General features: G+C 37.3%; 2 protein-coding genes, 1 long non-coding RNA gene and 1 other non-coding gene across 4 annotated transcripts; all 4 read left to right on the top strand.

The window, feature by feature from the left end:
• The first annotated feature begins 928 nt into the window (after positions 1-928).
• LOC112179087 (serine/threonine-protein kinase SAPK3) lies at positions 929-4,313 on the top strand. Its single transcript, XM_024317409.2, has 9 exons — positions 929-1,335; positions 2,163-2,237; positions 2,458-2,559; positions 2,681-2,734; positions 2,830-2,922; positions 3,038-3,130; positions 3,304-3,408; positions 3,496-3,594; positions 3,783-4,313. The coding sequence occupies exons 1-9, from the start codon at positions 1,213-1,215 to the stop codon at positions 4,050-4,052; spliced, it is 1,014 nt and encodes a 337-aa protein (XP_024173177.1). The 5' UTR covers positions 929-1,212; the 3' UTR covers positions 4,053-4,313.
• Positions 4,314-4,948: 635 nt separating this feature from the next.
• TRNAG-UCC lies at positions 4,949-5,020 on the top strand. The gene has a single exon. It is a non-coding gene; the product is annotated as a tRNA-Gly (tRNA).
• A 782-nt stretch (positions 5,021-5,802) lies between these two features.
• On the top strand, positions 5,803-7,520 carry LOC112179993. The gene is made up of 2 exons (XR_002928022.2): positions 5,803-6,076; positions 6,175-7,520. It is a non-coding gene; the product is annotated as an uncharacterized LOC112179993 (long non-coding RNA).
• Positions 7,521-11,989: 4,469 nt separating this feature from the next.
• Positions 11,990-15,930, top strand: LOC112180496. Its single transcript, XM_024319055.2, has 5 exons — positions 11,990-12,521; positions 12,932-13,030; positions 13,806-13,850; positions 14,578-14,715; positions 15,277-15,930. The coding sequence occupies exons 1-5, from the start codon at positions 12,144-12,146 to the stop codon at positions 15,631-15,633; spliced, it is 1,017 nt and encodes a 338-aa protein (XP_024174823.1). The 5' UTR covers positions 11,990-12,143; the 3' UTR covers positions 15,634-15,930.
• The last annotated feature ends 454 nt before the right edge of the window (positions 15,931-16,384 follow it).

The raw sequence follows: 16,384 nt of genomic DNA, 5'->3' as shown, positions 1-16,384 counted from the left end.
AATTTAACAGTGAAGTTGATGGCAGTGACCAAAGAGATAGACAATATTTAAATTAAATAATTAAAAGTGAAATTTTTAAAACTATAGTAATTAAAATGTTGACTAGGTCATAATTAAGTGACGAAAATGATAATTTTTCCTTACTGGTATTCCGTATTTTTGATATTCGTTTTATTTATTACACTAAAAAATAATATTTAAATAAATATAAGAATAGTATTCACACGGTCAATAATAACTAAAAATTTTATAAAATTTTCTCTTTAAAGTTGAGATTCTAACGTAAAGAGTTGAAATTGACACATTTTTCCTTTACAAATCACTCTCGCATATTCATCCGAAAAAACAAAAAAAACACTCTCGCATATTCATTTATGATGCCAGTTTCAATGTCAGTATAAATTAAGCCGAGTGCAAACAAACTTTTTGACTATCAACTAACTATTAACTGTTCTGGCATCACAAAACATTTTTATCCAATAAAATAATCTCGTCGGTTCACGATCTCCAACACGCGGGAACCTCTCCCGTCAAACAAAAACGTTATTCGTTACTGCCCCTGACTCCAAGACACCAGAAAACGACATCAACCGCACCACTTTGTCGGCAAAACCCCACCGAAATTCCCAAACTACCCCTCACCGGATAATCTTCTTTATCCAAAAATCGCAGACCGTCTCCCTCCAACTACCGTAAACCAAAAAAAAAGATCAAGACCTTTGTAGGCCCGACCCGGCGCACGTCAGCCGGGTGACACTGAGTCCGACTCCGCGGCCTAACCTGCGCACCACCGCCCCTGTCAGTCAGACTCAGGAGTGTTCATGTCTTCAAGAACTGTAGGGCTTACGTGTCTCTCAGATATCGACTTCTTTCTTAGCAGTAAAGGCTCTCAGATTTCATTTTTTATCTTCTTTTTCACTATAAATAAAAAAAGTTGAAGACTTCTCTATGGTCTTCCTATAAAAGGGTGCGCTGGGGGTTGGCTTGTTAAGCTCATAGTACTTGCTCTTTTTGTGGGGTCTTGTTTTTTTCTACTCTACTCTTTCCTTCCTTTTGCTTTCAATTGAACCTTTCTCTCATTTTTCTAATCTGGGTCTTCTCTGTCTATCCCTATCTGGGTTCAGCTAGATTTTTTTGAATTGGGTTCTTGCTTTTGTTTTCTCTCCTTGAGATATTTTGGTTCATTTTTTGGTTTCCTGGGTTTGGATTATAATGGAGGAGAGGTATGAGCCAATGAAGGATCTTGGGTCTGGCAACTTTGGAGTGGCGAGGCTGGTCAGAGACAAGAAGACCAAGGAGCTTGTGGCTGTTAAGTACATAGAGAGAGGGAAGAAGGTTGGTTGTTTTGGTTTCTAATGTGTGGAAAGTGTTTTGCTTTTTTGGGTGAGGATTGGAATTGCTGACCGAGTTTGTGATGAAAAGCCTCACCTGTGTTTTGTTTTTGGAATTCTGTTTCTCATTCGTTTTATCAATGATGTTGTTGTGGTTGCATATTAGTTAGGTGAGATTTTAGCTGAAGTTGACTCTCATTTTAATCAGAAACCCGTGTTCTGCTTTTTGTTTCTGCTTTCTAGTTTCAGCTGATGCATAATAGATAAGTCGTAGTTTTTGTGTGAGATTAGTTTTAGCTGTAAAAGCAGATCTTGATTCTCAAATTTTGCACCAACCAATGTTAATGTTGAACAGTTGAAATTCAAGTCCAAAGCTTTATGCATGTGCTAACCATGTCCTTCTTTCTTTTCTGCAATATTGCTCCCACCTATCAAAGTTTATTTGGCTTTTCAGTTAATTGTTGCTAGAAGCCTAAAAGTCGTTACCGTTCTGAACTAATTTTAAGCAACCATAGCTAAATCAAGTTGTTTAATAGTAGACTTTGAATTACATTTGGCTCCTATCTGAATTTCGTGTGTTTGATGTTTATGATCATGCACATGATTGTTTTTTTATATCATTGTGACTTCTAAGAATATGATTATATCCCTTTATCATTGATCCAAGCCAGTTATGCTGTTAGGCTATATTTACATACTTCAAGGCCCGAATTGCTTACTGCACCTCAAATCTGATATGATACCTATTATTCTGTTCTCATTATCTTCCCATGGATGTACATGTCAATGTTATTATGGATATGAACCTTGTTTTGGTTTTCTGGTTTGCAGATTGATGAGAATGTTCAGAGGGAAATCATAAATCACAGATCCTTGAGGCATCCAAATATTGTCAGGTTCAAAGAGGTAATTAGCTAGTGTTGAGTTAATTGTGTGCGTACAGGCACCTTGGAGTGTGTGTGGTGTGTTTTGAGTGTTCCAGCGTGTTATTGTGGTGTTTTGGCAGTGATGTTAGACTGATCTTATGTAATCCAAGATGATAATCATAAAACTCGAAGGGAGCACCAAAGAGCTGAGATAAGGCAGTCTTGAGATGAATGCTTGAAGTATACTTGTTTTGCTGCAGGTCTTGTTGACTCCAAGTCATTTAGCTATTGTCATGGAATATGCAGCTGGTGGTGAACTCTTTGAGAGGATATGTAGTGCTGGTAGATTTAGTGAAGATGAGGTTAGCTTCTTCAGTTTTCATGTTAGATGATAATCATTAGGTTTCTCTGCATGTAGGAATTATCTATTTAGAAGTTTTTGATTCACGAGTATTTGTTGACTGCAATTCCTCCACACAACAGGCAAGATTTTTCTTTCAGCAGCTGATATCTGGAGTCAGCTACTGTCATTCCATGGTAAATTATATTTGATGCAGATACATTGTGAAATGCTTTCCTTGTTTAAAATAATACCGCCTCTTTTCTTACATTAGCCAATGATTATACTGCAGGAAATTTGTCACAGGGATCTGAAACTGGAAAACACACTCTTGGACGGAAGTGCAACACCACGTCTTAAAATTTGTGACTTTGGATACTCCAAGGTTTATGATTTTCTAGTTGAAATAAGACTTTATTTGGTTGATATTCAAATTAATTCCTAATGGTGCATGTAGTTATTTGATATAATACATATAATAATTATTAACTACCTTGCAGTCTGCTATTTTGCACTCGCAACCAAAATCAACTGTCGGAACGCCTGCATACATTGCTCCGGAGGTTCTGTCACGGAAGGAATATGATGGAAAGGTATCTAGTTGTCCATATTGTTTCCGTACCAGTTTTGGAAATTCAATAATCTTAGATTATAAGTTCTGACTGTCATTGTGTTTGGCAAATATCAGCTATAATCTCATCTAAAACTTATTAGTAGACATTATATTGGTTTTATTGATGGTGATGTTTGGTGAAAAACTTGGTAGATTGCAGATGTTTGGTCCTGTGGTGTGACACTATATGTGATGTTGGTTGGAGCATATCCTTTTGAGGATCCTGAAGATCCTCGAAATTTTCGTAAGACCATTGAGGTGAGCCATCCAAACACTACATAGTTGATTCCAAAATGCTATCAACTTGCTTCCGCAAAAATTAATTTGTTGCAATTCCTGAAACAGAGAATTATGAGTGTCCAGTACACCATACCCGACTATGTACGTATTTCAGCAGACTGCAAGCACCTACTTTCTCGTGTTTTTGTTGCCAACCCTTCTAAGGTAATTTTTCTTCCTACCATAAATGCTATTAAATGTTTCTTATTCACTTGAGAGTTGTGATGCATAAAAGTAGCATTCAAAATGCTCTTACAATTAAATTGGACCATTCTAATTAGTCTGATTTTGAAACACCATCTTAACTATCTGTGGATTCTCTACTGACATTCCTGTCTGTATCCTCACTGTAGAGGATGAGTCTTCCTGAGATAAAACAGCACCCCTGGTTTCTGAAAAATTTGGCGAGAGAGCTAATTGAGGTTGAGAAAAAAAGCTTTGCAGAAGTGGAACGTGACCACCCAACACAGAGCATTGAAGAAATAAATAGGATCATACAAGATGCAAGGACACCAGGGGAAGGTTCCAAAGGAGTTGGCCACGCTGTTGCAGGAGCAGGACCATCCGACTCTGATGATGTAGATTTGGACTCAGAAGTTGATCTCAGTGGTGACTTTGCTTGAAATGATATCCAGAAGATTTGTTTTAGAGTTTGTTTACACAGAATCAAAACCTCTGTTTCTTCAGAACAACAAAGAAAAGCTTTTTTTATGAATTATTGATGTTCATCACATTGTATAGTAGACCATATGCTATACACATCTGTACAGATAGTGGTACATATTGAACTCGGGCTTGTAACTTCTTATTGGTTGTAATATCTTTGGACGATTACTGTGAACTGTGAAGTTTTGAGTGCAAGCGTTTTCGAATCACTATCATAACCATCTTTCAAATTTGACTGATCATCATCTCCTTTAGTTACTGCATGTAAATCTTGATTTGAGGGGCGGTTGGTCTTGGTTTATTCACTTTGGATGGTTGAACTATTTATTTTTTGTTGATTTTTTGTTAGATAATTTCCACATGTTGAAACTCTTGACGATCAAAATAAGTAAAAGATTGTCTTACAGTATATATTTATCTTTGAAACAAATAACACTCAACAAATGAGTGCAATGACAACAGGGGAAATCCTTTGTTCATCTTTCTCATGTTGATATCGGGATCGATTATCATCCTTCTCCATGTTCTAGTGCAAGCAAAAGACGATCAATGTTCCTTTCAATCAGCTTCACTTCCTTCTCATACTTTTTCACCATCTTCAATTGATATACATTTGCTTCTAATTACCGATCTATGGAATTATCTTGTTCGAAATTACAGTCATGAAAAATATCGTCCTTGTTTTAATGAGGCTGCATTGAAATGTGTAGAACATGATTTAGATCAGAGAAGGAACAAACCTTGGCCCGATTTCCAGAGAAGGGTTCGTAGCAAACATAGTAGTATAATGTTACTGCATTTCAGAAAATATTGAATCTTAATAAATAGTAAATTCGGATAACATCTATCAACGGCGTCTGTAGTCCAACGGTTAGGATAATTGCCTTCCAAGCAATAGACCCGGGTTCGACTCCCGGCAGACGCACATAATTTTTTTTTCTTAAAATTCAGTAAGGTTAATTTTGAATTTTCTCACCCATTTTTTTAGCAAATCAGAGCTGTTTTTGCCACAATTAATTTGATAGCAGCTTGGTCCCATTTCTACCTAAACAATAATTAGGCTGACGAGTGGAAATTTCCACACCCTATGATGTTTTAACACCTTTTAGCTTCAGATTAGGCTGATTGATTGCCCACTGAAAATTACAGGCATCATTATGTAATCAATTTTGTGTCTTAAACCAAGTACAAGTCTAGATCACGCACTCATGTTCTCATTACCGTTTGTCTTTGGAGAATTATATGAGTTTTCTAAAGATTAAAGATCTTGTGCTTATGAAATTTTAGGATTATTGTTGGTGCGGAAAAATTCAATAGAAAATTTCCTCACTTACTTTTTTTAACTGGAGCGGGAGTGAGGGTATTTCATGTTCTAGGAACTAAGTTATGGTCTTTGGAATTGAGTCTTGTGTTTGACGAACTGTGCTTTCAAAAGAAAATGGGTGGGGGTCAGGCCCGGCCCTGCCCAAGGGCAGGCTTGGCGACGGCCCAGGGCACAAAGAGAGTGGGGGCACACAATTTTTATATATAAAACTATATATATATGTAGTTATATACAAAAATATATATATATATATATATATAATTGTATATTGAATTACCTATAATTATATATGTTAGGAGTGGAGAAATTGTCTGCCATTTGCTATTAGTTTATAGGGTTATTGGAAGAAAAAATCCACAAGTACAGAAAGGAGGGGAAAAAATTGTCATTTGCTATTAGTTTATAGGGTTATTGGAAAAAAAAGTCCACAATGTGCAGAAAAAGTGACCGGCATTTGAGCACGCCTCTATTGAGAATTGGTATCATGCGTGTGAAAAGCATACTATCCGCAAGACTGCAAGAGTGAAGAGTCACGGCTGTCTTGCTCTCTGCCTCTCTCCCAAGTCCCAAGTTCAAACGGGCAAATCTTGAAACCCAGCAAGCGTTTTCTTTAAATTGGTTGCAATGGCTGCTCAAATCCAGATTTCCATTTTCCAGGTATTGTTCTATGCTCCACTGTTTATCAATTATCATTCAAAGTGATTTCTAACAACCTGCTCATTCATCAGTTTTCCATTTTGAATTTTCAATATTAGGTGCAACTCAGCAATTGGAAGGTGGATATGCAAGTCAATCTCGATCAGAAAAGAAAAAACAAGAAAGAAAAAAATTGATTCCAAATTTCCAGGTTTTATTGTTCTATCACTTCTATCAGTTCTATGCTAAAGTGTTTATCATTCAAAGTTTAGTATTTTGGCTTGCTTGTTTGAGTATTGTCTAGCTAGTTTCATTGTTTCAATAATGTTTCCTCGGAAACAACTCTCGAGTTCTCAAAAAAGAAAAAGAAAGAAAAGAGACGAAGAAATTATTCAATCTCAACGGGGATTTTTAGATAAATATTTTGTTAAAGAAACAAATGAATCTGTTGAAGATCATGTTGAGAATTTAGTAAATGAACCTGAACTACAAATTCATTCTAATGAGTTTGTAGAAAATCAGAATGAGGTAAACGAAGAACCTGATGATATAGGTGAAAATGAAAGTAACGAAACAGAAAATAAAGAAAATCTTTGCCATGATGAAATTATTGCCAATAAACTTGAATGCTTGAAATCATCAGCTGATTTGAATATTTTTGATCCTAGAGTCTGGGATAGTCTAGATTAAAAAATGAGAGACTTGCTTGTAGAAAAAGGGCCTATTACAGAAACTAATATCAACTTTCCTAAGGATGAAAGGGAACAACAATCTGCTCAAGAGTCCTTTAGAACTGATTACTTTTTTATTTTAGTTGATATGGCTCTTTCTCAATTAAAAAGCAGGTTTCAACAATGAAAACTTTTGAATCTATTTTTGGCTTCTTATTTGATGCATCAAAGTTAGCTCACTTGGATGATGATGAATTGAAAAGTTGTTGTTTGAATCTTGAAAATGCTTTGAGAAATGGTGATGGTTCTGATATTGATGCGAAATATTTGCTTATGGAGTTACAAATTTTGCAGGAGATGCTGCCGAATGAGGTGTATGAAACAGATAGGCCTTGGACATCCATTCAAATTATGGAGTTTGCTAAGAAAATGGATATGTTTCCAAGTGTTATGGTTGCCTACATGATTTTATTGACTATACCGGTGACAGTAGCATCCGCCGAAAGAAGTTTTTCAAAATTGAAGTTATTAAAGTCTTATCTTCGGACTACCATGACTCAAGATAGGCTGAATGGATTAGCTATTTTAACCATTGAAAGAAATATGTTGGCAAATGTTGACTACAAAAAGATAATTGATGATTTTGCTTCAAGAAATGCAAAAAGACATCATTTTAGATGATTTGTAACTCCTTTATATTACAGGGTTTTGGTTTTATGTCCCCCCCCTATTGTGTAATGTTTCTTTATGTAATAGCTCTTAAAAAAAGATTTAGAGTATGACATTTGAGGCTAGTTGGGCACAAAAAAAAAAATTTCGCCCTGGGCATCAAAAAGCTCAGGACCGGCCCTGGTGGGGGTACCTGCAAAAGGTACTCTGATCCCTAAGTCAGTAATAGCTTGAGTAGTAATAGGTGTATGGGGTTGATTGCTTACCTTGAAAATTTATTTCACCGGATATTTATAGGCGAGCTCAAGCGGATATTTCAATTAGTGTGTATAGTGGTATGCTTGATTAGCAAGTCATAAACGAGTGGATCCACGACGTCACTCCTCGGACATCATGGGGAAGTGCTTCCGATTACCTGGGACTCAGATAAATTGGCTAGATCCGTTGACTAATTCTGCTTCATCCATATCCATCTCGAGGAGATTATATTTCAGCCTCAACCAAATCCGCCCCGAGGGATTCTTCTCCACCTCAAAGGTTTCACATTTCAAGTCAACCAAACCCACCTCGAGGAGATCACATTTCACCTCAACCAAACCCCACCTTGAAGGAATCTTCTTCACCTCAAGGAGATTGTATTTCACTTGTAACGCTCTTCGACCGAATCCCCCTTCAAGTAAGTCTTCCTTGAACAATTCCGCTGTAACTAAATTCTCCTGGACGAGATGTTTCCTCTTCAGATAAGGGATATGGTCCTCGTCAAAATGTTCCACCGCCAACTAGACACCCCTTCCTTAATGAGATGTCTTCTCGTGTTTTGTCGTTGTGCTCAAAGATTATTCTTAAAAAATTTTACCCCCACAATTATCAATACGATGATCGTGTCATGAATGTATTCTCTTACAACCTTTTTGGGGTAGGGCTGTCAATGGGTCGTGTCGGGTCAAGATATTAGTCGTGTCGCAAGTTACAAACTCAAACCCAACTCATTTAATAATCGTGTCAAAAATTTAAATCAAAACCCAACCTTTTTATTAAACGGGTTACCCGTTTCCAACCCGCTTAACTCATTTAACAAATATGTCGTGTCGTGTTAGACATAATAACCAATTTAAGGGTTAACAATGCTACCCATTTAACTAAAAAAAATGCATAAATTGATTAAATTAACTAAAAACTCTACAAGATGAAGAATATAAATAAATATATATATTCATAAATAATTAAATCCAATAATTATAAAGCAAAATATTTCAAATTGTCTAATCATATGATCAAATACTCCCAACGTCCAAAATGTCAAGAAGAAGTATAGCATAATCGGGTTATACAGGTTCATTTCATGTTGGCGGCTTGACCCGTGACAGACCCATTTATTAAATGGGTCATGACGGGTTGACCCACAGCCAACCTGCTTTTTAATCGTGCGGGTTCAACCCGCTTTATTTCATAATTTTCATGCGGGTTTCGAGTCGTGTCGGAATTGACAGCCCTATGTCGGGGTTGATCTTGACACATTGAAATATTGACTCTAAATACTAAACCCTAATTGATAAGCATCAAAGATTTATAAACATTAGTAAACACACAAAATTAACATAGATAAACACAAAAATGAACTGAGAATCGTTCATATTTCCAATACGGATGAGCAATCATATATGTAATGTCCGGTTGAAATATTGCAATGGATTGGCATGTATATCTTCAGCTCCATGTCGAGATCAAATGAGCTAAGACCAATACAAGTGGAGTTTTGAACAGATTAAAGAACCGCGCGCGACCATCCAACTTCCACTTCCTTACAGCGTACATATCATAACCTGACTATTGTGTCAAGGTAGTCTCTACAATGAGGAAGGAGCTGGAGAGGAGAGAAAACTTCTAGTTATGGGTGGTGCAGCATGACTAGCTAGTACGTGTGGTGCACTATAGCTGGAGCTTGCCATTAAAGCATACATGCCGACCGGTGATGTATGGCTGGCAGCTTCCGCCGCTGTGTTGCCGGCTTGCATACTGAGGGTCGTCTTCCATTTGTAAGTTGTAAGGATATAGTATTGTTTAAACCATGCATGCTTGCATTACAACCTCGTTAATTAGCTTTCATGAGTTCATCACCGCTCATAACTATAGTTTTTGAGGCTAATCTTAATTTGTAAGTTGTAAACCGTAACTTGATCAATATTGGAAGGCACAAAAACAATGGATGTTCCTTAACATGTGAGACTAAAAGCAGCTTTAGGGCATTGATCTGGTACCCAAAAGTTGGAACTCAAATTGGTGATTTTTGACAAATCTGGAACACGAGGCTGCTACGTTGAGTGATTTCTAAGCAAGGGCCTTATTTCTTCTTTCTTTTATGTTTCATTTAGTCCTTTTTACTCATTTCAATATATATGCTCTATTCTCCATCAAAACATTTTTTTTGGACTAATTTTACCTATGTATTTGTTTTGAGCTCTAAACAAAATAACTATGATGCATTAAAAAATTTCTTGTGTCTTTAACTGTGTTTCGGAGTGTTCAAATAATTGCTTAATGTAATTTGTCCCATGGCAATTTAGTTCATGTGAAAACTCATACCTTTTTTTTTTAGTAAAATATAATTGCTACAATTATATTGAACTATTGGCATCTTACTTTAGTAAAAGTCTCTTTCAAGGTCCCTCAAGGTCAAAAACCCTAATGCGACTCTAGCCGCTCCCAAACCCTATTCTTCCTCCTACGGCGGTACACCCTACGACCCCTGTTTACTGCACAATGACGTCCATTGATGACATTACTGCAAGCTTCGCGGCATCTCTCGCCCTAGCGGGCTCTGATGTCGTTGACATCTCGCACTTGAACGGCTCCGTCAGGCGTTCAAACTCTCAGGCTTTCCTTCTGGCCAAACCAATGACAAAGAAACAGTTTGGCACTCAGGATCTGCAGCGCCATTTCCGACGCATCTGGGTCATTGATGGAGCCTTCAATGTTCAAGACAGTACCCAAGGCCGTTTTGTTTTTTCCTTTGATATGAAATGTGATCGAAATAAGGTTTTACGGGGAGGGTCGTGGTACTTTAACAAAGCTCCGGTTCTGCTGCAGCAATATGATGGCCTGGAAGATCCTCTTATCATCCCCATGAATTTGCTCTTTTTTTGGGTCAAAATCACAGGTATCCCGCCAGCCCTGGACGAGAAAAAGATTATCATGAATGTTGCTTCTGTTGCGGGTAAGTATTTGAATTTTGATCAAAGACTGTATGACAATAAGAATCAAATTCGAGTTCATGTAGCTCATGCTATTTCCCATCCATTCTTCTTGAAACGGACTCTCAAGATCATCCCTGGAGTGGTGAAAGAGATTACTTTTTCTATGAAAATTTGCATGGAATATGCAAAGATTGCCATCTTCTGTTTCATGAACAGGACGTTTGCCTACTGTTGAGGCCCAGGTTATGCATAACACCACTACACAATAGGAGACATCAGGGAAGTCGCTCACATCCCATTTTCTAGGTTTGTCTGATCTTCGTTTCCAGAATGGATCGTTCTGATTTCAAGGCCTGCAAACACTGCTACTGTCTCCAGTAGTGCGTAACTTATTTGGCTCTTCTGCTCTGAACAAGCACCGCAAGCCTATTGTAGTGCGTAGTGAAAACCTAAGGCTTGCTGAGGAAGGAAATGCCCTAGCTAGCCTTAGTTCCTGTGGACGTGGAGTCATCAACTGTGAAAAGAAATAGGCCTGCATCACCGTATACGTTCCCAAAGAAACTGAAATTTCTGTTTAATGATGGTGAGACTGCTGCTAGGTCAACTATGATGCCCAAGAAACTGAAAGTTCTAGAGTTTCACACCAAATTCTCTGCTAAATCACTGGGTCTCATTGAAGCTCCGGGAGGTGTCTTAGTTCCTAAGGAAGGATCACTCTCTAAGGAATCAATGCAGCTAGTCAAAGTGGAACAAAAGAAGAAAAGAGGCCGACCTCTGGGCTAAAAAAAAACAAGAACTCTTCAAAGGGTAAGAAGATTGCAACTGAAGAGGTGCTTAGCATGCTTTGCCCTGTAAAACCTCCTAGCCCTAGTGTTAAGGGCAAGGAAAAAATTTAGTTTTTTTTTTCTTTTGAACTAAGCCTATTTAATTGTCATTGTAACATAGTTTCTAGGCTTTCTTTAAATAAGTGAGTATGAGTACTGTCAAATAATCGAACCTAATCTATGTATCACTGTGGTTTTCACCACAAACTCTTTATCTACCCAGAGATGGTAGAGGGAGGATATGTAATGGTCCATTCTGGCCTGAGAAATATTAATATATCAACATGATATTCTTAAAAAAAAAAAAATTGCTTAATGTTATATTTAGAGACACGTATTTTATCATCAAAATAAATTTAAATTTTACCTTAACAATGAAAAAAAATAAAATTTCGGGAGATACTTTTTAAAATCCTAGATAAACTGAGGTGTTTTTGGAAAGAATTTGGGTCCAAAATTTTTCTTTTTAGTTAAATAACTCGTTCATTGTAATGGTATATATTATTATTAGCTACGTATGGCATGTCAATTCTGAATCATACAAATTGGAATATAAAAGGACAAAGATCACTGACTCAGTTACTTACTGAATACCAATTCCCTCTTCCACTCCATGATCAATCTTTGTCAAAGGTCAACGTCCACATCTTCCAACCCCAAAATACCTTTACCATTACTCCACAGATCCTAAATCCCTTTCTGGGTCTCCTTCTTCCCTACCAAATCTCAAATGGGTCGGAGGCAGAACGACCCAGAAGCCACCCATTACTCCACTCCCTTCCTCCTCTGGGTGGGTCTGGTCTCCTGTGCTCTGGTCTACGCTCTTCTCTCTGTGGTGCTTAAACCCAATGCGCCTGAGCTCGGGTCAATGGCATTGGTGGAACAGAGTGGGGAGAAGGGAGAGAGTGATAGGGGGTGTTGCAGAGGGATTGAGAATTTGGAGCTGTGGGGTGCAGCTGTGAAGTGGGGTTCTGAGTTTAAGTTCAATTCTTCTGAGGAGTGTTGCCAGTCTTGTAAAGCAATGTGTACTGGGACTGATGGGCCTTGTTTGTGTGATAGTTGGGTCTTCTGTGGGAAGAAGGAGGCTTGTGGCTCTAAATTTGGTGAGGTGAGTTGAATCTAGAGCCTGGTGTTTTTTTATCAGAATTGATTAAAGTTTGATGCTTTTTGTGTTTCTGAGTTGCTCCATGGATGTAATGATAGCATATAGATAAGTTTGGATATAGTCTGAAATATTACTGTATGAAGGTGATTTTGTGTGCTATCTTGATGGATCACAAGTTGAGGTTGACTTGGATGGTGTTTATGATATCCCAGTGACTCTTAAGCTATGCATTTGATTCTGTTAGGAATTTGTATGTTAATTGAGAGATCAAATGGAGAGTATTGTTTTTGAAGTCTGCATTTTCACATCAGATGAAGCAGGGGAAAAGTAGTTTTTGAGTTTTCTGTATTTTGATATTATTCTATATGTACAAGTGCAGAAGGTTCTTATTTGTGTTAACTTTGTCAATTCAGTGCTGGTTGAAGAAGCAGAAGGATACATTGTCCCCTCAGCGCCAAGAAACAGGGGAGAAAGTTAGTTGGACATCTGGAATCATCTTTGGGAGAGGAGAGGTAATGCAACTTTGGGGACTCATTAGATTGGAAACAGAATGATGCCTTGTTCCCAACAACTTAGTTTTTTGTTCCTTCCAGTACTTTCATTTTTGGTGAAGGTCTGTAGCTTCTTAGCCGTTGCAACTGTGAATATGTTGTTTTCAGTTTGAGTATATTCAAAAGTGGTGCTCTCTTGACTTTGCTTGCCTTATCATTGTTTTTTAAAGCCAATGCTAATAGGAAATGTAGCTAGAAATATTTAATCACAGATGGGTAGACCATAAAGGGTTGCACATAAGAGAGCGATTGTTTATTACTTTTTGTTTGTATAGTTATTCTGTTAAACATCTTTCTAGGTTTTACTAAAAAAACCTGTGTTCAAAAGATAAACAACCATTAGGTAAAGTGAAATAAAATTCAATTGAATGTGGGCCTGTGGGGTCACTCTGCAAGACTGGGCTGTGAACCAGGGTAAGCAACCTTGTTCTGTATCGTTTTCTTTACCTCCTGAGCAGGAGCATGAACTGTTACAGGATTAGATCAGGGTGTTGTTCCTCCTGCAAAATTGCAATTAGGGTCTACCTTCGAATCCATAACAGTTGACTAACATTAGATTGGATGACAGCACCATGGGAAAGGTTCCTAGTAGCTTTCCCTGATACTGTTGACTGGCTTCTGTGATTCTTGCAGTGTTTGAATCACTTTCACTAGTTATATATTCTTTGTTTGTTTGTTTTTTTCCCAGAATCTAGTTCTATTGTCAACTTAACTTTGCGTTCTTTTCTCCTTTTAGGGCATTGTTGGCTTGGAAACACAATATGGGACTCTACATATAAAAGTAAGTGTTAATGCCCTCAGATATATATATATTTTTTTTGCCTATAGAAAAATCACACACACACCCACCCCATAAAGTTACGTTGTAACTGTTTGCAAAAACACAAATTCTTAGGACCTGAGGGTGATTTCAAATCAGAAGTCAGTGCCACTTCTGGAGTTAACCTTTTGCATACATAAACTAATGCTCATACAACATGGTATATATATGTCGCTTGGTTATTTAGGCATTGCATGAAACTCTAGTGTAATGAAACTTGATTCTGAGTTTGGCTCTTAACTGTTGTTTTCATCATTATTGCATAACAGCGTGACAGAGCATTACTGAAGATTGGAAGTTTTACTTTACAAGATGACAAATCCTTTTGAGAACTAAATTTTTAGGCTTTATATTAGGTAAATCTGTTCAATTTTGTTTGATAGGAGTACATTAAATGATATGAGCTTGTGATCACTATGTTTGGATCTGATGGAGGCTGTGTAGAGGCAAGTCTTTGCAATTTAAAAGAATATAATAATTGTGGTTTTGATTTAATGAATCAAAAGAAATACAAGTTTCTGTTATTTTACATATTGGAGAGATGTACGGTTCCCACAATGCTGATTTTCTCCTTTTTGAAACAAACATTATATTTCCATTTGTCATATATGCAGGTTTATATGTTTTCTTTGATTTAATGCCACACACTAACAGTTTTTAGTTCTTCCAATAATACTCATTTGTGCAGCTTTTCCCTGACTGTGCCCCTCATTCTGTGGCCTACATTCTTGAGTTGTTGGAATTGCGTCATTGTGCAGGCTGCCAATTCTATCGTGCAGAGAGCCGTGGGGAATCATGGGACTCAGAAGGAAACCACATTAAAGATGTAAGACTTTACCAAAGTACATTAGTTTGTCTAAAGTTTATTTTTCTGCATGTAATGGATCAACATGGAGCAATCTGTATGCTTTTGGCATTTTGGTCTTTAGCTGCGTAACATGTATACCCTTGTATATCTAACTACGTGCTTATTACGGGAGTAGCTTTTCTAAACTTTGCAATGTGAAGATCCAGAAAAAAAGAACAAAAAAAAAAACAAAAAAGCCCTGGAAAAGGAGAAATAGATTTGACGAGAATTTCTCTGTAATTTTTCTCCTGATTAATTTCAATACTATAAATCTCTCCATACCTTCTTGATGTGTTCTCATGTTTTCCTTCTACAAATGAAAAACAGAAACTCATTCTTGTGGTAAGATGTATATTAGTTCTTTCATAGGAGGAAATGTGATGAATTGTTCCTTTTAAACTAATTTTTTGATTACAGAAACCAAATTCTATCACAGCCTCAGCTGGAATCCAAGTAATTTGATGAACATATTGACTGTCACAAACACTTTTGTGTACTCGGGTGTTCAATGTAACTAACATTCTCCTGTGAATTTCCCAGGCTCCTTTCGGCCCACCTTTTGCACTGGTTCAGGGAACACTGGAAGCCCAAGGAGCCACATTTAAGAAGTTTCCAACTGAAGTTTGCCCAACCTTAAGAAGGGGTTCGGTAGCATGGATTGGCTCTGGTCCTGAATTTTTCATAAGCCTTGCGAACCATGAGGAGTGGAAAAAAGAATACACTGTCTTTGCTTCTGTTCTTCCAGAAGACATGTACATCGCTGAGAAAATCACCCAGCTTCCCACCACCCCTGATGTTTGGAACAATATCAATGTGTCAGTGTTGGAGAAGCCTGTTCCTTTGATGTTGCGAAGAATCAAGACAAGCCATGGGGATCTCACCAGAAACGGAAAATAAGATTAGAAAAGCCTATATAATCCTGGTATGCATATGATGAAATTTGATCCCTCTATCCGGTTTCCTCTCCGTATTCTAACTTAAGTTTGCATTGCTTTCTTGGAGAGATAACTGACTTAGATGGAACTTAAAGAAAGTTTTCGAGTTTACATGTAACAAACTTCATTCATGTATCAGACCATATACCAAGCAGGGAATAGTAACAGACTCTGGAAAGCAAGAAAGTTTTTTTGTTTTCATGTACCAAACTTCATTGATGTATCAGATTAAATACAAAGCATGAGAATAGTTAACCCAGTTGATGATGGCAATGCTGAATCGGAGGGTACTGTTTATGTAGCAGTATTGTAAGATGAAGAAGCCAAACTCATGTTTGCACATACTTCAGCTACTTCCGTCTAGCAGGTGGAAACCAAGCACCAATTGAGTTGCTAACACCTGCTGAAATCGAATTCCCCGAAGTGACTCTCCATAGTTTGGAATCGTCAATTTTATAGCATAATGTCCTAATATTACAAAGGAATGGCTCAATAAAAATGAATTTCCAACACATAATATGACACTTACATACGTCTAACGCCCAAAGAATAGTGAAAATTTATAGGGTACAGAACAATACAAAATTAATCGATCCTCATACTGAAATTTAATTGTGTGTTCCTCCAACTAATTGATTTGGTCGTTTTCTAAGCTCTCGGTAGCAAAAAATTATCCATTTCTCCTTTGCTAACAACTCTTTCCACAGTTTTAT

This window comes from Rosa chinensis, chromosome 7 (genome assembly GCF_002994745.2).
Source record: "Rosa chinensis cultivar Old Blush chromosome 7, RchiOBHm-V2, whole genome shotgun sequence".
Classification (NCBI taxonomy): domain Eukaryota; kingdom Viridiplantae; phylum Streptophyta; class Magnoliopsida; order Rosales; family Rosaceae; genus Rosa; species Rosa chinensis.
The sequence above is the reverse complement of the archived record's forward strand: the minus strand, read 5'-3'. Positions and strand labels throughout refer to the sequence as shown.